The 22,735-nt window shown below is 41.6% G+C and overlaps 2 protein-coding genes across 2 annotated transcripts in view; both read left to right on the top strand.

The window, feature by feature from the left end:
* The window catches only part of VWA3A (von Willebrand factor A domain containing 3A), a 72,532-nt gene extending 63,050 nt beyond the window's left edge, over positions 1–9,482 (top strand). The window contains exons 28-34 of the mRNA XM_020965392.2: positions 851–992; positions 2,059–2,203; positions 2,456–2,625; positions 5,887–6,013; positions 7,105–7,202; positions 8,502–8,564; positions 9,067–9,482. Coding sequence (XP_020821051.1) covers positions 851–992; positions 2,059–2,203; positions 2,456–2,625; positions 5,887–6,013; positions 7,105–7,202; positions 8,502–8,550 — 731 coding nt within the window. The 3' untranslated portion in view covers positions 8,551–8,564; positions 9,067–9,482. The remainder of the gene's footprint in view (positions 1–850; positions 993–2,058; positions 2,204–2,455; positions 2,626–5,886; positions 6,014–7,104; positions 7,203–8,501; positions 8,565–9,066) is intronic.
* A 12,629-nt stretch (positions 9,483–22,111) lies between these two features.
* SDR42E2 (short chain dehydrogenase/reductase family 42E, member 2) overlaps positions 22,112–22,735 on the top strand; it is a 31,970-nt gene continuing 31,346 nt past the window's right edge. Inside the window, 1 exon segment of the mRNA XM_078151736.1 lies at positions 22,112–22,733. Coding sequence (XP_078007862.1) covers positions 22,112–22,733 — 622 coding nt within the window.

Genomic DNA, 22,735 nt, shown 5'->3' on the forward strand with positions numbered 1-22,735 from the left:
TTAGAAACGTTCGGGCTGTCCTTTTGTTTGATACCTATGTTCTAAAGCATTCCTTCCTAATAGTACATCAAGATATGAGAATGTGTCCCTAGGACATTCTTTCCATAAATGTCTTGAATGTCCTTACTTCACTTGGCCAATTGGGTTTTTTTTTGTTTGTTTGTTTGTTTTTTCATAAGTGTGAAGATGCAGAGAAAGGGGTATGTGCTTGTACAATGACGGTCAAGGGAAATGAGGATACCTGCTCAGAAAGTCAGCCAATCTCATGCAAATTGGCATCCTCCATTCCTCCTCCCCGTCCTCTCTGTCCACTTGTTCTGGGTACATTTTGGTATGCCCTGCTCAGGTTACCATGGCTAGGAGAAACATACATTGTGAAGGGTACATGGTGAGTCTCACACAGTGACATTCTTCAACCTTTATCTAAAAACAAAAGGAAAATAAGGCAGAAGATTTCTCTGTAGGTGGGCTTGCCAGACACATCTGGGAGTCATCAAGTCACATAGTATTAGAACTAGGTCTTTTTTCCCAACCCACTTGTTTTACAGATGAGAAAGCTGAGGCCTAGAGGCATGACATGATTTGCCCAGCATCACACGATTAGTTTGTGACAGAGCCTGGACCAGAACCCAGGCCTCCAGGCTCTCAATACAGTGGTCTCCAGAAGTCTCCCAGAAGGAGATCCCACCCTGAACTTTAGCAGTAGGATGTCACCTGAGAAAGGCTCAATCAATAAAAATGTATTGAAGACTTACTATGTTAGGCACTGTGGTATATGCTATGTGGGGAAGGAGAAACAGAAAAACTGTAAGTAATACCTTATTCCTCTTCTGGGCCCCATCTTCATCAGGAAGCCGACGACTATTTGGCACTATTTTGGAGAGCAAGGTCTGTGTCATGATAGACCTATCAGAGTCCATGGGGTTATATCTGCAGCAGTTAAAGAAAGAACTGACTTTGCTGATTTGGGAACAACTGAGAAAATGTGACAGGTAAGAACAAGGAGGCCTGGGGAGGGGGAAGCCTGTCTACAGATGGAGAGAACTTCCTGCCAAAAGATTATGTGATTCAGTAAACGGCCACTCCATGGTCAGTTTATGGCCTAGTTAGTATACTTTCATCAAGCAAGCAAGGAGATGAGTGCCCTTTGAAATTCCCAGAGCAGGGGTTCTCTAATTTTTTGGCATCAAGTACAGTTGTTACTTACTCTTAAAAATTATTAAAAACCCTAAAGAGCTTTTGTTATTTTAGCTACATCTCTTGACATTTACCATTTTAGAAATTAAAACCAAAAATTTTAAAATATTTATTGTCATTTTTAAATATATTTTATGAAAAAAAATTTTTAAAAAATTAGTGATATATGCATGGCATTGCTTTACATATTTTGTAAATCTCTTTAATGTCTGCTTTAATAAAATCTGCTTCTGCATTCAATCTGTTGTGATATATTGTTTTGATTCAAATACATGAAGTAAATCTAGCCTCATATATATGTAGTTGGAAAAGGGGAGAGTATTTTAATAGACAAACAATGTCTTAGTTTTATTGTAAAAAGAGTTTTGACAACTTGAATGGCCAAAAAGGGCCTCAGAGACCATATTTTGAGAATCACTGGGCTAATGAATTGCAAAAAATGCTGACACTGAGCTCTGTTTGGGAAATTAAGCAATTTCCAAAATATCATCTCTATTACTCATCTTTCTGCTTGTCTGTTAATTCTCTCTAGGCAGAGGTTGAAAAATTTTTTTCTCGTTTTCTCAAAAGCTAAAATTGACCTAGAAAACAATAAAAACTTTAAAAAAAAAAAAAAGAAAACTCAGGTAGGGAAAAAAAGAAAATACAAGTAAGTTTTGTTTTCCCCACGCAAAATGAATGAGGCCTAATTTCCCAATGTTATCCCATCTGTTTACCCCTTCCCAACACCCAGTAATGTCTATTATGTTCCAACCAAAAGATTTCTCTCTCTCTCTCTGTCTCTCTTTCCGTGCCTCTCTCTCCCTCTCCCTCTTCCTCTCTTCCCCACATCCTCCACTGCTCCATTCTCTTCACCCCCAGCTTCAACCTGCTTGGTTTTGCAGAAGACCTATATGCATGGCAAGACAAACTGGTAGACTCCACAGATGAAGCATGCCACAGTGCTGTGCAGTGGGTGACCAAACTGGAAGCTCAAGGAAGTACCTCCATCCTGAGAGCTTTATTGGCAAGTTCTATCACCTTCTCTGTCCTCTCCCTTCCCCCCTAACTCCTGGCCCTTGCCCCCAAAGGAATGGAAACAGAAGAAGAGGGTCCAGAGATATGTGGGGATGTCTGGGTAGTACTTTGGTACTCAATGACAAGTCTCTGGGAACAAAACATAGATAACTGTTGAACTCTTGAGTTCTAACCCCTTCTTAATGATGGTGGTAGGCCTTGGACCCTTTAGCTCTCTAAACCTCATTGTACTTTTTTTCAGAAAGCTTTCACTTTTCAAGATGTAAAAGGACTGTACCTTCTGACTGATGGAAAGTTGGACTTGAACTGCAGTCTCATTCTAAATGAAGTTGAAAAGCTCAAGAAGAAAAAAAATATTAAAGTACATTCCATTTCTTTTAACTACTCATCTAAAATAGATCAGGAGACAAGGTAAAAAAGCAGGAACCTTGTATTTAATACCGTTATACAACTTGACATCGGAGAAAGTTTGTAATCATTTACAACATGATTTAGTTTTGAACTCTCTGATGTATATAGGGAACTTTTGGTAATATTTTTAATGCACAGTAACTACATCTCTTTTAACACCTAACCCACCCAACTGAGGTATATATATATGTATATATACATATATGTAAGCCAACCAATATATACATATATGTAAGCCAACCAATTAATCAATAAGCATTTATTAAGTGCCTACTAAGTGTCAGTACAGTGCCAAGTGCTGGCAATACAAAAAGAGGCAAAAAACAGTCCTTGCCCTCAAGGAGCTTACAATCTGATAGATAGATAGATAGATATGCAAATAAATATATTCAAATGCATGTAAACAAATATATTCAAAACAAGCTATATTTAAGATAATAGGAAAAATTAACAAGAGGTAAGGCACTAGAATTATGAGGAGTTCAGGAAGACTTCTAGTAAAAGAAGAGATTTTAGTTAGAAAGGTCAGGAATCAGAGCAGGGGAAAGAGAGCATTCCAGGCATGTGAGACAGCCAGAGAAAATGCCTAGAGCCAAGATATAGAGTGTCTTGTTCATGGAACAGCCAGAAGGTCAGCATCAACGGATCCAAGAGGATGTGGCAGGGAGTAAGGTGTAAGAAGATTGGAAAGGTAAGAAGAGGCTAGGTTTGTATTTGCTCCTAGAAGTAATAGGAAGCTACTGGAATTTACAGTGTAGGAAGGTGACATGATCAGACTTGTGTTTTTGGAAAATCACTTTTAGTGGCTGAAGGGTTCCAGATTCTCTTTAGGTCCCTAAAGGGGAGAAATACTTTAGAAAGAATCTGACATAATAGAGGAGCCAGCACAGCAGTCACGTTCCAATCTCCAGCTTACCATCTTGGAGACTTTTTGGAATTTTGCCCTGAGCCTCTCTCTCGGTTGAGCTGAGATATCTCACTCCCAATGGGTAAGTTCATTCACTCTCTATATTGTATGGCATATATTCTCATCTGTTTTGTCTTCTCTGACTTCTGTTTGCTATTAGCTTGGATAAATAGACTTATAGATAAATAGGATAAATAGGGTTGCTATTTGCTATGTATGTTCATTGTGAAACTGGGATGTATAGCTTGAGATAGTCCTTTTCTATTAAAGGATACTGATCAGGAACTCAGCTGGAACCTAAAAAATAATTTCCCTTAGACTTACGATATTTAGAAGGCAGATTGCTACAGTAGGAAGAAGCTGACATGATGGAGGTGCCAGCTTCTCTACCTGTCTGCGTTTTCCCAGAGAATTCTCTTCCTGTAGGGACCTAAAGAGAATCTAGAACCATATATCTTCTTTCTTAAAGCCAGAAGATCTCTCTTCTCTCAAGCTCTTGCCAACTGTTCCCTTCATGGAGCACTAAATATAATCAATTTCCACCAATGAGGAGAGACTCATGCAAATGGTCTTTGAAGCCCAGGTTACATACACAAAAATGGCATGGTTATTGATCTTCCATCAGTGGGTCATGAATTTTGAGTCTAATTTTTCCCTAGGAGAGTAAATAGATTCATTCTGTTTCATCCACATTTTTTTCTCCCTCTTAATCCCCACCCATCTCCAATCTGTGATAACTGGCACACATGGACAAGAGAAAGATGCTTGGATCTGGAGTCAGAGGACCTAGGCTTCCCATCCCAGTCCTGCTACCTAGTACCTATGTGACCTTGGACAAGCTACCTACTCTCTCTGGGGTTCAATCTCCTACTTTGTGAAAAGAAAGGGTTGGACTACATGAATTTTAGGATCCCTTCCAGCTCTAAATCCTGTGATTCATATGATGTACAAAAGCTATCTGGAAACTAGAGACACAAATCCTATGGTCATGGAACCCAGCAGAGCTGATTAAAGAGCCTCATTCAAAAGTTCACGGAATGCTGCCCTTGCTCTGCAGACTAGTATGCACTTTTGGATGCTACATCTGATTGCAGCAAGCTTCAGGAGTATAACAAGATTGAGGATCATGCCTATAAATGGTATTAGTGGCTTCCTTCTTAATTCTACTTCATACGGCCTAAAAGACAGTGTGGTGGAGAGAAAAGGGTACTGGAGGGGTCAGAGGTTGTTGTTCAGTCATTTCAGTCATGTCCAACTCTTTGTGACCTCATTTTGGGGTTTTCTTGGCAAAGATACTTGAGCCATTTGCTTCTCCACCTTATTTTATAGACAAGGAAACTGAGGCAAACAGAGTTAAGTGACTTGCCCAGGGTCACACAGTCAATAAATGTCTGTGGGTACATTTGAACTCAGGTCTTCCTGACTCTATCCACTGTGCCTCCTAGTCAGAGGACCTAGGTTCAAATCCCACCTCTGACCCTACTTAAGTGACCACTTAAGCTGTCTGGGCCATGATTTCCTCATCTGTAAAATGAGAAGGTTGCACCCCCTGAGACAGACTCAGGATGAAGAATGAAGGATATGTCTTTGGATACGGACAGTGTGGAAATTTGTTTTGCTTGGTTGTGTATGTCTATCACAATGGTTTTGGTTTTCTTTTTTTTTTTTTAATGAGGAGGAGGTAGGAGGGAGAAAGAGGATAGAACTAAGGTTCTCACTAAGGAAGTTCTTATCCCTCTTCCTCCCCCCCAGGAAAAGAGCCATCAGCTAACCAACAAGCATTTATTAAGCTCTCGATATGTGTCAGGCACTGTACTAAGCTCTGGATATTCCAAGAAAGGCAAAACACATGGTCCCTTCCCTCGAGGTATTCACATTCTAATGAGGAAGACAACATGCAAATAACTATATAGAAACAAGATATATATAAAAACAGCATAAATGGAAGATGATCTCAGGGGGAAGGCACTAGAAGAAAACAGACGGAAGACAGGAGAAGAATCACAGACAAGGAGGACAGCTTTGAAAGTTGGGTGTTGAATGTATTATACATTTGAAAAGAAAAGCAAACTCTATTATAATAGAGATTCACAGACTCCTGTACAATCTTCTCCTTTTCCAAAATGTATTTGGAAATGGTCATTTAATTTGGCATATGTTGAATTCAGCATAAAAGATAAAATGGAAAAAGACAAAATTTTTAAAACAATAATTTAAAACAATATAACAATATGATTGTTATAGCCCTTATATAATTTCTCTGTATCCTGAGACGGTGCTAATGTGCAGTAATTAGCAACTTGTACTATCTGCCAATAGCTTAGCAACTTCAGTCTTGATTTACTCCTCTCTAGATCAGTGATTACGTTTCTGAAAAAGCTGTCTAATAATACTGGGGGGCGCTACCATCACTGTCAAATGGAGTTGGAAGACTGCATGGAGATTCATAGAGTGCTGACCGAAGACACTATTGAAAAAAATGTATGTTTGTAGAGTTTTATCCTGGCATATTTTTCTTCATCAATACTTATTTTACCTTCCTCAACTTAAAATCCATCCTTTTTTTTTTTAAGCTAAAAGATATAAGGGACATGAGGCAGAGGCTCTTAGGCTTCCCAGGCCTCTCTCCCTTTGGGTTTCAGACAAAGGAAGGTGGGAGGATGGAGAATAGTAGGAATATGATTTCCATTGTTTTGTGAAAATCCTAGTCTGGCTATAGTGAGATTTGACTGAAGTAAAGGTAAAAATTATCTTTTTATTTACATCTGCAGTCTGACTTGTGTTAAAAAAAAAAATAATCACCTGGGGCAGCTAGGTTGCACACTGGATAGAGCACTGGGACTAGAGTCAGAAGGACCTGAGTTCAAATCCGGCCTCAGACAAAACACTTGACACTTACTAGCTGTGTGACCCTGGGCAAGTCACTTAACCCCAATTGCCTAAAATTTAAAAAAAAAAATTTTTAAATTAAAAAAAATCACTTGAATTAAAGGATTTCATGGTATAGTGGTTAGCGCTGGACTTGGAGTCAGGAAGACCTGTGTTTGAAGCCTGCCTCTGATAATTACTAGTTGTGTGACCTTGGGCAAGTCACTTAACTCTTCTAGGTCTATTTCCTCACCTAGAAAATGAAGGGGTTGGACCCCATAACCTCTAAGGTCCCTTCCAGCTGTGATCCTGAACAATGGAAAGAACTGCTCCGGGGAACAGTGAGCTCTCCAAACATGTTCAAAGACTGTATGACTGCAGGTCAGCTTGTCATCAAGCATTTTTTAAAAAAATTTATTTTTAGGCAATTGGAGTTAAGTGACTTGCCCAGGGCCACACAGCTAGTTAAGTGTCAAGCGTTTGGTCTGAGGCCGATTTGAACTCAGGTCCTCCTGACTTCAGGGCCAGTGCTCTATCTACTGCACCACCTAGCTGCCCCTCAACCAGCATTTTTTAAGCAACTACTCTGTACCAGGCAGTGTGCTAAAGTCAGGGGTGTAATGGAAGGAATTCTTGCATTGGGTGGGAGGTTATACTAAAAAAGACTTTAATCTGATGACCTTCTCATTGTTTCCCCTGCAAAGGATTCCTTTTTGCAATTATTTGAAGGAGATGACCTAAAGAAACTTGTTCAAGAGATACTCAAAGCCAAGCATTTCCTAAAGCAGGCCGAGTCTTTCAGGTACAGATGCTCCGGGAATATTTTGCTGGAAGGATGTTCATGCCAGAAACACTAAGGGAAAAAAAGGAAATAGGTGGAATAGGAAATAGCAGGTAGTATCAGAATGAATAAGATAGGGGCTACAGGTAGGGTGGAGTAAATTCACCGTGTAACAGAAATGACACTGGACTTGGAAGCCCTGAGTTCAAATCCTGAATTTGCTGGTTACCAGCCATGCAATAATTTATTTTTGCACCTTGGTGCTTTTTGTTTTCTGGTGAAAACAATACATGGCATTGAACACAGGTATTTTCTAAGAAAAATGCTTGATAGACAGAAAGTGCAATATAAGAATGATTTATTTCAGAGATACTTTGAGCTGTCAGAGGCAATGTGGAATAGTGGAAAACATACTGGATCTGTACCTGGGTTCAAATCCCATCTCAGACACTTGCTCTCTATGAGATCTTAGACAAGTCCCTTAACCTCTCAAAGCCTCAGTTTCTTCGTCTGTAAAATGGAGATAATAATAATGAGGTTTTTATAGTATAATTTATATATAATGTATAATTAGAATTTATATTGCAAATGTTAATTATAATTTACAGTTATGTAATATAATGTATAAGGGGTGGCAAGAAGCACCCCTCCCCCAATGCTACAATGTGTAAAATTCCACCACTGGAGAGATTCATCATCACTTTGTGTTGTGTTATTACTTCTCTTTGGATCCTCTTAAAATAAAATCGATCTTCAGAAGGGATAATGTCATAGTATTAGTGGCACTCTTCACTAACACTCTCTGAGTGGTAGTAAGTAGAAGTAAAGAGTCTGCATTAGAACACTGGCTATCTACAGGGAGGAAGGTTTTATTGAAAGGGAAGAAAAGGGTCATGACAAACTGTACTGACTTCATGACCTTTCTGTGGCCTAATCCTGAAGATGAGAATGTGATGTAGTTAGTGAGGGTATAGTCATAGGGATGCTCCTATCCATTGCTTCTCCTTCCCTTTTTCTTCTCCTGTTGTCACAGGTGCTGCCTCCTATGCTTTCCTCTTTAGGCCAAGTTGGGGTGAGAGTGAGAATTTGTTCTAGTTCATCGTACAATTTGGCTTCCCACCAAGGTGGACCATATTACTAGCAGGGTACTATTTCCCTAAAAGCGAGTGGCCAGAAGAACTAGGTCAGGCTCAGAAATGTGGGCATCCTGGCACATACCTTCTGGAAGGAACAGATACAATATCCCCTCTTCCTTCCTCCTCTCCTTTTTTTCTTCTTATTTCCCTTTCTTCTAAACTGAACCCTTTTTTTCCAAATTAGAAAAATTCTACAGAAGAACAATACTGAAGAAGTGCACATTCCTGTTTAGAAAAGAGCTTTCAGGTAAACTGTGGAATTTATCAAGTATTAGCAAAACTGAGACAGTTTTCTGTAGTGGAAAGAACACAGGATTTGGATTCTAAAGACCTGAGTGTGAATACTACCTCTGCTACTTAACTACCAGTAAGACTTTCCAACTGTAAAATTCGAGGGGGTTTCTTTTCTGCAGGAAAAATAAAACTGTGCTGCCAAATCTAGGTTACCTGAGATGAGGGGGACAAAGATGACCTGAGTAGCTGTAATTAATAATCCAAAATGCCAGTTGACCACAAACACTAGACTAATTAACAGGAAACCAGAGGGAATCGAAGAGTCACAGGATTTGCAATTCGTGTTTTGGGAGAATTTCTAGATTCTGGTCCCAATAAATAGGCTCCATGAAAATTAATTTATGAAAGTTGGACTAGGTTATTTTTGGTTTTGAGTGTTGTGTTTTGTTTTGTGTCCAATAATGGCCTGTTTTTTCCTTTTTTTCCCTCCATGCTTTCCTCCGTGCCCTCTTCAGATATCTTCCGGAGTACTTCCATCAGTGTGGCTTCAACGGAGTAGAAAACAGTAGGACCAATCAGCCTATCCATTCATCCATCCATCCATCCATCCATCAAAATGAGTTGAGCTGCTGCTTTTTGGATGTCGTCTAGCAAATTTCTTGCTAAAGGACATGAACATGAGGATGTACATTGTGCATCAAATTATATATTTTAAACTGTATATTATATATAGTATGTATTTTATATAGTCATTTATGAAACAAAGCTACTTATTGCTAGAATCAAAACTGTTGTTTAGGATGTTAGAAATGATTACTGTTCTTTTCTTTATAAATCTTTGATGAAAGAAAGACCTATCTGCTAAACCTGGAACAAGGCCTTCTGTTTTGCCTGGAACTTTCTTGAAGTTGTTTTGTCTTTTTCAATTTGGAAAAAAATGAAAATGTGTAGGTAGCTGCCTTTTCTTTGGGTCTCTGCCAAGATGAAGGAAATAGCATGTGGTTGTAAGTGATGCTTCTCTTTTGAAGAAAATACTTCTAGACTGGTCCTTTATGTGAAGTGCTCTTGGATCCAATGAGTGGTAGAAGAGGGTCTTGGCCTTTTAAAAAAATGTAATTTATTTTTACAAGCATTTATTATCTCTTCCTCTCTCTTCCTCCTCTCCCCCTACTGAACCATTAAAAAAAACAACAGAAAAATAAGGCCTTCATCACATATGCAAAGTCCAGTGCAAAATAAATTTCCATATTGGCCATGTTCAAAAAATGAGGTCTCATTTTGCAATTCAAGCCCCTCACCTTTCTGAGAGAAGGTGAATGGGTGGCCCGTTTAATCTTCAGGCCTCTAGATTTCTGGTTTATCTAAATGGATCAGAGTTCTAAAGTCTTCCAGAGACATTTTTTCTTTGTAACTGTCCTCATTGCATTCTGTGATTCTGCATCATTTCAGAGAGGTCTTCCCTCTTTCCTATGAACCCATTTCATCGTTTCTTACGGAGTCCTGTTCTTTATGAAGTGCCCATTCACAAAGCATAGTAGTTCCATTTTAAAAACAAAACAAAACAAAAAACCCTAGCAGGAGATATATTTTAAGGAGATCCCGCCTGAGTCGACCCTTTGTGCAAAGTACCTCATTCAGAAGTTCCCGAGTTCCTTCCCTCACTTTGGGAATCACTGCATTTCCACTGTCTGTAAAATGGGAAGAGACCCCAATACAAAGGGAACTTGTATGCCCAGGTTAATTCGTGTTTACTAAGTGCTCTGCTATAACCAAAATATGCAATCCGTTTGGAGATGAGGCCAAACTTCAAAACTCAAAGCAAAAGTTAAAGTTCTGTCCAAGTGATTGGATACTGTTGGATGCAGGAGAACAGAGGCCAGGACTGAAGATGAAACTGTTTTCTGTCCACAACTATCTCCCGATTGACACCCCAACTCTATCTCAGCCCCCAAATGTTTTCTGGTGCCTCTGATGGAGGAATAAAGGGATACAAGCTGTTTCGGTCATATCTGGAGAGGGGCAGGGAGGTGCTCAGGTCTGCTTCAAGGCTCAGGAACAGAACCCAGGAGTCTCCTTTAGCTGGAAAGCAATTGGTGAGAAGAGCCCTGCACCTCTGGGCGTGTCGCGAGGTGGCCCCGCCCTTTGCATCCCGGCCCTGGCCCCGCCCCTCACTGACCATCTGGGCCGCTTCTGGAGGTAGGAGAAAACAGGTGTCCGAGGAGCACCCGGGGCGGAGACAGCTAGAGAGGGACCAGGTGAGCTGGGAGCCGTTACCTGGGGGGGATGAGGGAAGGGCAGAGGCACTCGGGCCTGGGCCTCGATGTACCGGTGCGGGGTATACGCGGCGTGGGGGGGCGGGGATGTAGTACCTGGAGTTAAGGAGGAGTATAGACCTTGCACTAGTGGAAAATCAGGAATAAAGTTTCGGGGACCAGGAGGTCGTGGCGGGGGGTGGGGGTGGGTGGATGTGCTTATGTCCACAGTTTGGGTACCGGCTCCATTCAAGCTAGTCTTGGCTTAGCCTCATCCTCCTTTGTGGACAGGGATTGGAGGCACCTCTGCCCTGCCGGTAAGAACCAGACCCCAGGTTAGACCCTAAACGCCGCCTTGTCCCTTTCCCCAAAGGCAACGTCCAAGACACACACTCCCGTCCACCTAACTTAGATCAGCCCCAGAATGTTAGAGCCTGTAAGGACCTTGGAGATCAGGTCATAGGGTCATAGATTAGAGCTGGAAGGATCTCAGAGGCCATTTAGTCCAACCTCATTTTACAGAAGAGGAAACTGAGATCAAGAGAGGTTAGTGGAGATGGGATTAGATCCGAGGATCTGGGGCACAGTCAGCGCTGTTTACACAGTACCATACTTCCCCAAACAGATGTTAACCCACCCAACTTGTTTCATCCTGAGCAATTCAGGTTTTTCCATAAATCTTCACTTTTGGTATATCATGGGTACCAGTGAAGCACTTGGTCTGCCCATGTGTTATACTTTATTCTCTCTACATTGAATTCTTCAGTTATAGGAATGTGAAGTCTAGGGAGTGATTTTTCCCAGGTAGCAGTGGCAGAGAGAAGAGAAACCCAGGTCTCCTAATTCCCAATCCAGTGCTGCTTACACTATAACAACCTCCTCCTAAAAAAAAATTCTTACCCCATACAACCCTTAGTTTTGTGGGATGGCGTGGGGTGGGGATACCTAGGGCACTTCTCCAGAGCTATACTTGCCTTAAAAGACCCATCCTCCCACCAATCACCTTCACTCTCCTAATTAGGAGTGTTTCATTAGTTATTTATACTAATGACTATTCACTCGACAGGCATTTATTAATCACAGATTATATGCAAACATTGTGTTAGGCATTTGGGAATACAAAGATAAAAACAAAACAGTTTGCATTCTACTTGGAGGAACATAATATGTTCACAGAAAAATACAGATATATTCATATTTACGTACAATACATACAAGGCAATAACTGGGGAGAAGACACTAATAACCAGGGAGCATCAGGAATGTTCTCGTGTCGGATGCACTAAAGCTGAGACTTGAATAAAGCTATGGACTCTAACAGGCAGAGATGAAGAGGAAGTGCAATACCGGGGCATGTGGGACAGGCTCTTAAAGGCATGGAGGCAGAAAATGTCATATGTGGGGAAAAGCAAATAGGCCCATTTGGCTGGAACATGGAGTGTAGGGTGTAAGGAAGAGTGGTGTGAAGTCAATCTGGAAAGATATGCTGAAGCCAGATTGTGAGAGACTTTAAAATGCTAAACAGAGGAAGCTTTCTGAGAAAGAAGTTATTCATCAGACCTGTGCTTTAGGAATCTCACTTTGGCAATTGTGTGAAGGACAGATTGGAGAAGGAAGGGACTGGATTTTGGGAAACCAATTAGGAGGCTATTGCAATAGTCCAGATGAGAGATGAAAAGAGGCTGGTCCTCAATAGTAACCGTATGAGTAGAGGAAAAGGGACAGATTCAAAGCGTGATGGACGCAAAACTGACAAGAGTTTGGACTGGATATGGGAAGTGATGGGAAAGTGAAGAGTAAAGGATGAAGGTTGTGAACCTGCATGATTTGGAGGATGGTGGTATATCCTTAACAGAAATAGGGAACTTAAGAAGAAAGATGGGTTTGAGAGGAAAGATAATAAAATTTCATATGAGGCATGTTAAGTTTGATCTTCAGGTGGAGATATCCATTAGGCAGTTGGTGATATAGAACTACAGCTCAGGAGAAAGACTGTTTGATATAGAGATTTGAGAGTCAACTGCATAAAAATGGAACAGAACTATTCACAAGAACGCCCTGAGAGGGTATATAGAGAGAAAATAAGGTCTAAGACTACCTTTAGGGACACTTATGTTTCAGAGTCAGGACACGACCAGCACAGGAAACTGAGGGGCCAGACGGGTAGGAGGAGAACCAGGAGAAAGCAGTGTCATGAAAACCCAGGAAGGAGAGATTATCCAGGAGGAAAGGGTGGCCAACAGTGTGGAATGCTGCAGAGTTTTCAAAAAGAACAAGGAAACTAAGAAAAGACTATTAGATTTTTCAAGATCTTTGTTGACCTTGGAGAGAGCAGTTTCAGTTGAGTGAGGAGTTTGGAAATTCAGTTAAAAGTGGGTTGAGAAACGAGTACAGACAACTTCTTGGGGTTTGGTCGTGGAAGTGAGGAAGACTACATAGTGTGACTATGTGCAGAGATGTCCCTAGGGTAAACCCAACTGCCCAAGGCCTGTCCTTGAAGTCAAGGGAGGCAGCTATTCAGGGAGGCAACAGCTCTCAGCAGATGATGTCAAAAACAGAAGTGAAATTCATATACCTACAATTAACCCACACTGGGCTCTGCTCTCCCTCCCCTCCCACATCCAGTAACCAGGTCCTATCTTTTCTATCTCCACAATATCTTTTGAACTGGTTTCCTTCTTTCTAATCCTCTTGCTATTTATTTTCTTTGTATTTGTTGCTTTATATACTTATATATACACTGCTGGCTCCCCCATTAAGATCTTTGAGAGCAGAAATTGCCTCATTCTCTGTATTTATATCCCTAGCACCTAGCACAATGTCTGGCATATAGTAAGTGCTTAATAAATGCTTGTTGACTGATTACCACTCACTTGAAGTAGTGCCAAGACCCTTCAACAGGTTTTCCTGCCACCATCCTTTTCCTCTTGAATTGATTTAACCCACTATCAGATTATTCTTCCATGTATAGATGGATCTGGACAGCTCAATTCAACACACTTTTATTAGCTGCCATAGAAGTCTTCTGATGCTGATGCTTCATTGTGGCATGAAGGTGATCCTGAGTCCTCAAAGACAATGACAATAAAATGTAAGCACTTACAGGTCTTACCAAACCAGAAAGACCTTGATGTAGCTTCCCAGTGATGGAGTGGCTGTCTTGTCTGAAGACCAACCTAGTTAACTTCAGAAACTTATTCGCTCAGCACATATTTATTAAATACCTTCTTTGTGCAGATTACCAAATTATGTGTTATGGGACCAGACCGTTGTTTCCCCAGACATTTTTTTCCAGTCACAGCAGCTCACACTTGGTACAGTATAAAGAGCTCTGAGTTTGGAATCAAAGAACCTGGGTTCACATCCCAAAGCTGCCATTTATTAACTGTTATGCCACTTTGGAAAAGTTACTTAGCTTCAGTTTCCTCATTTGCCAAATGAATGGGTTGTACTAGATGGCTTCTAAGTTCCTTCCTGTTCTGGGTCTATGATTCATTTACTAAAGCACAGAATGACTGATTTGCAAGGAATAGCAACAAAGTTATAGATTCTTGTATTATCCAAGTATTTGCCAAGCACCGTGTTGGGTGCTAGTGATACAGAGTTGAAAAAGACAATTGCTGCCTACCCTTAAGGACCTTAAAGCCAAATGGGAATAATAACAATTTCTGGCATTTATGTAGGGTGTCCCAAAAGTCTTGGTGCAGTCTTATGCTATTATAGTGTATTAAAACACAAGGACCTTGGGAATACCTCGTAGAGAACTTTAAGGTTGGAAAAATGCTTTACATATATTATCTTCTTTGAGTCTCACAACAATCCCAAAGGGTAGTACTGCAGGTATCATTATTCCCATTATACAGATGAGTAAACTGAAGCTGAAACGAAAGCAGTTAAATGACATGTTCACAAATAACCACACCATATGATAGAGTGTGATAAGACTAAGGAAAGATCTAAGCTGCATTAATAAAGCTTAAGGAGGTACAGCAGGTACATCTGGGGGAGATCAAGAAAGGCTTCGTGGGATACAATGGCATCTGAGCTGGGCTTCAAAAGAAGAGAAAGCTTTCAACAGGCAGAATTAGGAGGTTATTCAATAGTTCAGGAAGTGAGGGTGGCAACTAAGTGGGTGGCAGTGTAAGTGGAAAGATGAAGAAGGAACAGATCAAGTAATATATGGCACCCTTATCAGATTTGTAGATGGCCTGAAACTGAGGGAAATAGTAACACATGGAATGAGAAAATAAGGATCCAGAAAGATCTCAACAGCCTAAAATGATGAGCTAAAGCTAAGGAAATGATATTTAACAGGTTCCAAAAAATCAACTTTACACATATGAGATGGGGGACCTGTGTTCAGGTAACAAACAGTTCTTGTGAAAAAGATCCAGGGAGATAATCCCAGAGGCCTTAAAACATGCTATTCAGCATGCAGAATAAGACAAATAGACATTGGACATGACCATTGTGGAAATTTGTTTTGTTTGATTATACATGCTTGAAGCAGAAGTTTTTTGTTTCTTTCTCAACTGGGGCAAGGAGTGGGTTGGGAGGGTGCAAATTTTTTTTTTAATGTTTTAAAGAAAAAACTCCAGGGAAGTCAGTGGGCTGCAAGCTCAATTTATTAGATGGCTAAAGCTAATGCAATCTTAGGTTGAACTAAGAAAGATATAGTATCTAGGAACACAGAAGTTTATGGTTCTGTACTTCGGCCATCTAGAAAATATGTTCAGTAAGCTGGACAGCATACAAAGGAAACTGACCATAATGGTGATAGAAATGGAGACCATGTCACCCAAGGATTGGTTGAAAGAGTTGGGTATGTTTAGCATTTAGTGAGGAGAAGAAGACATTCGGGAGAGAAAAGTTAGCTGATTCTAAGTACTTCTGCCACCTGGAAGAGAAATTCAACTTACTCTGTTTGGTCCCAGAGGCCAGAAGTGGGGTCAATGGGTAGACTTTCCAAGAGGTAATTTCAAGCTCTATATTTTAAAAAAATAAAATAAAATAAAAAACTTCCTAACAATTAGAGTTATCCAGTGGTCTACCTTGGAAGACAGTGGACTCCCCTCACTAAAGGTCTTCAAGATGAAAAACCATTTGTTGCAATGGTGGCTAGAGAGCCATCATTTCGGTACAATTTGGACTAAACAGCCTCTGAGGTCCCTCCCTACTCTGATATTCTGTAATTCTACTTAGTACTTCCCCATGTCCCTGTTTTGTTATGATCTGCCTTATAATTGTTATGTATTTATTGTATTGTTGCCTTTTTGTGTATGTGTCATATATATAGTCACCTTGTGTATTACATATCAATCCCTCCTAGACTGAAGAGAATTGGCCAAAGAGAAATACAAATCTCCTTGTATTTCCTCCATTATCTAGCACAGTTTTTGCAAGCACTCGGTATAGAGTGGAAACAGTATTGAGCCTGAAGAAAGAAGAGACCTGGGTTCAAATAGCACTTCCTATGCATACTAACTAGTGACAATGGGCAAGTCACTTAACATCTCTGTCAGTTTCCCCATCAATAAAATGGGGGTAATGTTACCCTAGTACCTACCTTAGAGATAACATATATACCTTACAGATAGTCTGGAAAGTGTTTTTGTAAACTTTAAAGAGCTATTTATAATCATCATGCAATTACACTGCTCCCTCACCAAAAGGCACTAAAGGGGAAAAAAAAAATCTTCCTTGCTCTCTCTCCACATACTCGCCTCAGGAAAGTTCTTAACCCCAGGGCTTCTTTACCCTCTGTGTGTGTCATGGGCCTTCTTTGGCTGTCTGGCAAAGCCTATGGATCCTCTTCTCAGAATAACGTTTTTAAATACAAAAAATAAAATATTTAGGATTACAAAGGAAGTCAATTACATTAAAATGTGGTTATCAAAGTATTTAAAAATTTTGTGATATATATATGTAATAGATATACATATATATTTTTTTTAAACTACAGTAATTTCAAATTGGGTAGCCAGACTGGGTAGAGTGTTACATGTGGAGTCAGAAAGACCTGGATTTAAATCCAGCTTCATTTACTAGTTGTATGACTTTGGGCAAGTCACTTAACTTGCCTTTGTTTCCTCATCTATAAAATGGGGATAATAATAATAATACCTACCTCTCAGGGTTATTGTGTGGATAAAATAATATTTGCAAAACACTTTGCAAACTTTAAACTGTTTTGTTGTTGTTTTTGTTGGTGCTATTGTTATTGTTATTAATTTTAAAATCTCTGCAATAATTATAATGTAATTTGAAAATATCCATGATTTCTCTTGGTAACAAAATCTAATATCATTTTGGTTTGTTGCTTGTGTTCATCAGTGAAGGACATGTTAATTTCAGTTAGAGGTTGGTGAAAATAAAGATGTAATTGTTTTCCCATTCAAGTTCACAGACTCTTTATCCATGGACCCCCACATTCCCAGATTCAGGGAATTTACTGTACCCAAACTATCCTCTTTTGCTATACATTATTCATTTGTAAGTGTTTTCCACAAGATTTCTTTTTTTTTCTTTTTTTTGGTGAGGCAAGCAGGGTTAAGTGACTTGACCAGGGTCACACAGCTAGTAAGTGTCAAGTGTCTAAAGCCACATTTGAACTCAGGTCCTCCTGACTCCAAGGCCAGAGCTCTAGACACTGCACCACCTAGCTGCCCCAAGATTTCAACTGGGTATCAATGCTTGACGGGTGATTTGTTGGGCTTAATCCCCCAGGGATGATTGACTGATCCCATTTATAATGCATTTGTCTGTGTTACACTGGTTTGCTTCTCCGAGACCTGTTGTAGAATAGATGTTCCTAAAAAGTAGTTTCGTCTATATTAGATAGGCACATGTTGCCTCCCTACTAGAATGTAAGCTGGCTCGCTTCTGTCGTCAACACCTAGTACAGTGTCTAACACATATAAACACTTAATAAATACTTGGTTGACTCCTAACTGGTCTTCCTGCCTCCAACCACTCCCCATCACCATCTTTTAGTTAAGCAAGCAAAAAGGCATTTATCATTTGCCTACTATGTGGCATGCACTATACTAGGCATTGGGGATAAAATGACAAAAGTGCCCTCACTCAGAGAGCTTACATAGTATCTGGGACACACATATACACATACATAGGTATATACAAAACACATGTGTAGGTATATGCAAAGCACATACAACATAATGTTGGAGGGGACGGCACTGGCAGCTGGAGGGATCAGGAGAGAATGTAGGCAGGAGGCTCTTGAGCTGAGTCTTAAAGGAAGAGAGAAAGATTTCCAGGCATGAAGGACAGCCAGTGAAAACATGGAGAAAAGAGGATAAAGTGTCAAATAGGAAAAGCAGCAAGTGAGCTAGAACCCAGAGTTTATGAGGGAAATAAATATGTATGTTTGTGTATATATACATATACATATGTATATGTATGTGTGTACACACACACACACACACACACACACACTTTAAGAACTTTAAATGATACCTAACAGAGGAGTTTACATGGGATTTTCCAGAGATGGAGAAGGGAGAGGAATGGCAGTGACATGGCCAGACTTACCCTTTAGCAAAGTCACTTTGGTGGCTGTGTGGAAAATGGCTTGGGTCTGAACTAAGGTTGTGCGAGTGGAAAGGACTACATGTGAGAGTTGGTATGGAGACAGAAATAGCAAGAGTTGGCAGGTGATTGGATATAGAGTGAGAAGAGATAAAGGGAAGAGAGAAGGAAGGGAGGGAGGGAGGAAGACAGGGAGGGAAAGATGAAGGAAGAAAAGAAGAAAGGAGGGAAGGAGAGGAAGAAGAAAGTGAAGAAGAGGAGAAAGGGAAGAAAGGGGGGAGGAAGGAAGGGAGGAAGAAGAGGAAAGGGTGAGAGGAGGGAAGAAGAAAGAGGGGGAAGGAAGGCAGGGAGGAAAGGAGGGAAGGAAAGGAAGAAGAAAGCAAAGAAGAGGAGGGAGGGAAGAAGAGGGGGAGGAAGGAAGTGAGAGAGAAGGAAACAAGGGAGAGAAGAAGAAAGAAAGGAGGAAAGAAGGAAGGGATGGAGGAAGAGGAAGGGAGTGAGAGAGGAGGAAAGAAAAGAAGGGAAGGAAGGGAGGGAAGGAAGGAAGGAAGGAAGGAAGGAAGGAAGGAAGGAAGGAAGGAAGGAAGGAAGGAAGGAAGGAAGGAAGGAAGGAAGACCAGTCACTGTGTTAAACACTTAACAAATATTTCATTTGATCCTCACAACTCTGTGAGGTAGGTGTTATTATCACCCCTATTTTACAGTAGAGGATGAAACTAAAGTTTCAAACCCGTTTGATCAAAAAGATAGTGGAGACCTCCATGGTGATAGGAAATTCAGAAGAAATCTGAGTTTGGAGAAAAGATAATGAATTCTGTTTCAGACATGATGCCCATGGAACATCTGGTTCAAAATGTCCAATAGTCAGTAGGTGACGCAGGGCAGAAACTCAGGAAGAGACTGGGGCTAGAACTTCCTGCAGCCACCAAAATAATCATCCTTAGGCCCAGGTCTGATCCTCTACCTGCCTCCTCTAAACTGCCTCAGGTTCCCCATTACCTAAAGGACAGGACCAAATGCTTAGCCAGCCATTGAAGGATCTCTATAATCTCATGTCAAACCCACCTTTCCAGCTTTAATCTCACCCTCCTCCCCTACTTGCACACTCCATTGCATTGTGGTATAATTAAAAGAGGGTGGGTCAGGAACAACCTGGTCCCCGTCTTGTCTTACCATGCTAAGTCCTGCTTCTGGGAACTTGCCAAGGTAGACTCCTCTGCCTAGAATTAATTCACTGCTCATCTTTGCTTTGTGAAGTCTTTCCCTTCCTTTAAAGACTGATTCAGGTGGCACCTCAGCTGAGCACAGGGTTGGGTGGTCAGGGAAGGCTTCTTGGAGGAGATGCCACACTCTACCTTGTATACCATAATTAAATATGTCACATCCTTTCCTCATAATTTCTTTTCTAATTTTTAATTAATTATTTTGAATTATCAACAATCACTTCCATAAGCTTTTGAATTTTAAATTTTCCTCCCCCTCCCTTTCCACCTCCCTCCCCAAGACAGGGCACAATCTGATATAGGCTGTACATATATATTCCTATTAAACATATTTTCACCTTAGTGATGTTGTAGGTAAGAATTAGAACCAACAGGAGGAACCACCAGAAAGAGGAAACAAAACACAACAGAAGGGAAAAAAAAGCAAATGGTGTGCTTCGATCTGCATTCACATTCCACAGTTTTTTCTTTGGATGTGAATAGCATTTTCCATTCCTCCCTTACAATTTCTTGCTTGTAAACTTCTGGAGGCAAGGGACTGGGTGCTTTGTTTTTCATTTTTGGAACCCCAATGCCTTGCACACAGTAGACACTTACTAAGTGGTTGCTGAATTCAACAAATATTTACCCAAGAATTTAGAGAAGCTCTTGTCTTCGTGGACATGCAGCTATTCTGTACGCTGGTCATTTGTGCAGGCGTCATGAAAAGGTGAAAGCAAAGTGTCATGTGAGGCAGTATGGCAGTGTGACAAGAGAACTGGAGCTGCAGTCTGGAGACCTGGGTTTGAATCTCACCCCGTAGACTTGCTAGCTGTGTGACCCTGGGCAAGTCACTTATCCTTACTGAGCCTCCGTTTCCTCATCTGTAAAATGAGCTGGAGAAGGAGACGGCAAACCCCTTCAGCATCTCTGCCGAGAAAACCCCAAAATGGAGTCACAAAGAGTCAGACAAAACTGAATAATAACAGATTCCACACAACGAGCCTGGAGCCAGGAAGACACAGATTCAGGTTCTGAGTATGTGGCCCTGCCCAAAGTACTTCACTTCTCAGTTCTCTAGGCACCTCTTTAAGATTATAAATTTCAGAGAAGGTACTGGGCTGTATACATAGAAAATGTCTTCATCCAGAACTACCCCATATCAATGAAATCACAAATCTAATCTCTACGCCCCTCTAAATGATGGCAGCGATAATAGCCTTAAGCTTTGCAAAGCACTTTGCATACATTATCACATATAGTATGTGACCCTCAAGACATCCCTTCGTGGGCAGCTAGGTGGCCTAGTGGATGAGCACCAGCCTTGGAGTTAGGAGGCCCTGAGTTCAAATCCAGCCTCAGACATATAACACTCTACCTGTGTGACCCTGGGTTAAGTCACTTAACCCTAATTACCTCAACCAAAAAAAAGTGGGAAAAAAAGACATCCCTGTGAGTTGGGTGCTGTTATCCCTATTTAGCAGATGAGGAAAGTGAGAAACAGAAAGGTGAAATTCAAGGTCTTCCTGACCCCATATTCATGATCTTTTTAACATAAGGCAAACAGGCTGAGGAGATGACTGAGTGAAAGCATGCTTGGTGCTCTCTTGGGACCGGCAAATGAGTTGGAGGTAAAGGCATCTGACCTCCGGGACCTTATCCCTATCCCCCTACCTGTTGCCTCCCTCCACTGAGGAAGCACGACCTAAATACAAGCCTCTGGACTAAAAGGGCTCTGATATCCCTTCCACCCCTAGATCTACGATGCTATGACTGTGACTTTCTGATTTCCAAGGTGCTTTTTCAGCTCTGCAGTCTCTGAATCCCTGATACCTTGCTAAAAATCAAAAGGCACTATGCTAAGCCTGGGAATACAAATATAAGCAGAAAGAAAGGTAGTCCCTGTCCTCAAGACATCATATTCTAATGGAGAAAGATAATACATAAAAGGAAACTACAAAAGGGATGGAAGTGCTGGGACATTGTAGCGAAAGCCCAGGTGGATCAGGAGTGCAGCCTAGAGAGGAATGAAAGGCAGAGATGGCCCAGTACCCAGGAGAAGCAAGAATTGAGGTCTGAGGGACGGCGGCAAAGGGCAGGAAGCCAAAAGTAGTTGCTCCACAGATTTTCCCAGGGGTCAGCCCCAGATGGAGTCATCAAATCTGGGGCTCCCAGCTTTTTATGTGAGAACTCCCCCTCCCTTTAAAAAAAATCCTTGTACTAGAGTGAATTCCACCAGCTGAATGAGGAGCTGAGGTAGCCATATATGGCTCAACATGCAGAAACCATTCTGGAGATATCAGGAATTTCCACCCCAACACTCCCTCCCCTGTCCCACGGTTCTGAGGAGGCAAAATTCACTAGCAGTCCTAGGTTTGGCAATTTATAGGCCAAATGAAGTTAGCCCTAGAACCTATGCTATCTATTATGGATATATGACTAGTTTCTTTCTTAAAAACTGTTGTTTGTTTGTTTGGGGGGAGGGTGATTTGCTATTGTTATTGTGGAATTTGTTCAACAGGTGCAAGGAGGCAGTGACCTAAATGGAACCTTAGAAGATGAAACCCAACCCCACAAGCTCTTCCCCACACCTTTGTGGAGCTGCCACCTTAGGGGAGAAGAGTTGCCCTGTCTGCCAGGCCTGGAGATCAGGGGAAGGACCAGGGGCCTCCTGTCCCAACATGGCTCAACCCAAAGCTGGTGGTTTGACAGCACCCCAGGGCCAACCACCCCAAGGCCAGGCACCCCAGGGCCAACCACCCCAAGGCCGGGCACCCCAGGGCCAACCACCCCAAGGCCGGGCACCCCAGGGCCAACCACCCCAAGGCCAGGCACCTCAGGGCCAATCACCCCAAGGCCAGGCACCCCAGGGCCAAGCACCCCAGAGCCAGGCACCCCAGGGCCAACCACCCCAACGCCAAGCACCTCAGAACCAACCACCCCAAGGCCAGGTACCCCAGGGCCAGGGACGTCAGAGCCAACCACCTCAGGGCCAGGCACCCCAGAGTCAGGCTCCCAACAGCAAACCTAAGGAGCAGGAAGAGCCCCCACATCCCTCCATCCAGAAGGCCCTGGTGACAGGAGGGGGTGGCTACTTTGGGTTCAATCTGGGCTCCAGCCTTGTCCGGAAGGGGGTCTCAGTGGTTTTGCTTGACATCCAGCGTCCTAAATGGGAGCTACCA

This window comes from Phascolarctos cinereus, unplaced genomic scaffold (genome assembly GCF_003287225.1).
Source record: "Phascolarctos cinereus isolate Bilbo 61053 unplaced genomic scaffold, phaCin_HiC Scaffold_4;HRSCAF=312, whole genome shotgun sequence".
In the NCBI taxonomy this organism is placed as follows: domain Eukaryota; kingdom Metazoa; phylum Chordata; class Mammalia; order Diprotodontia; family Phascolarctidae; genus Phascolarctos; species Phascolarctos cinereus.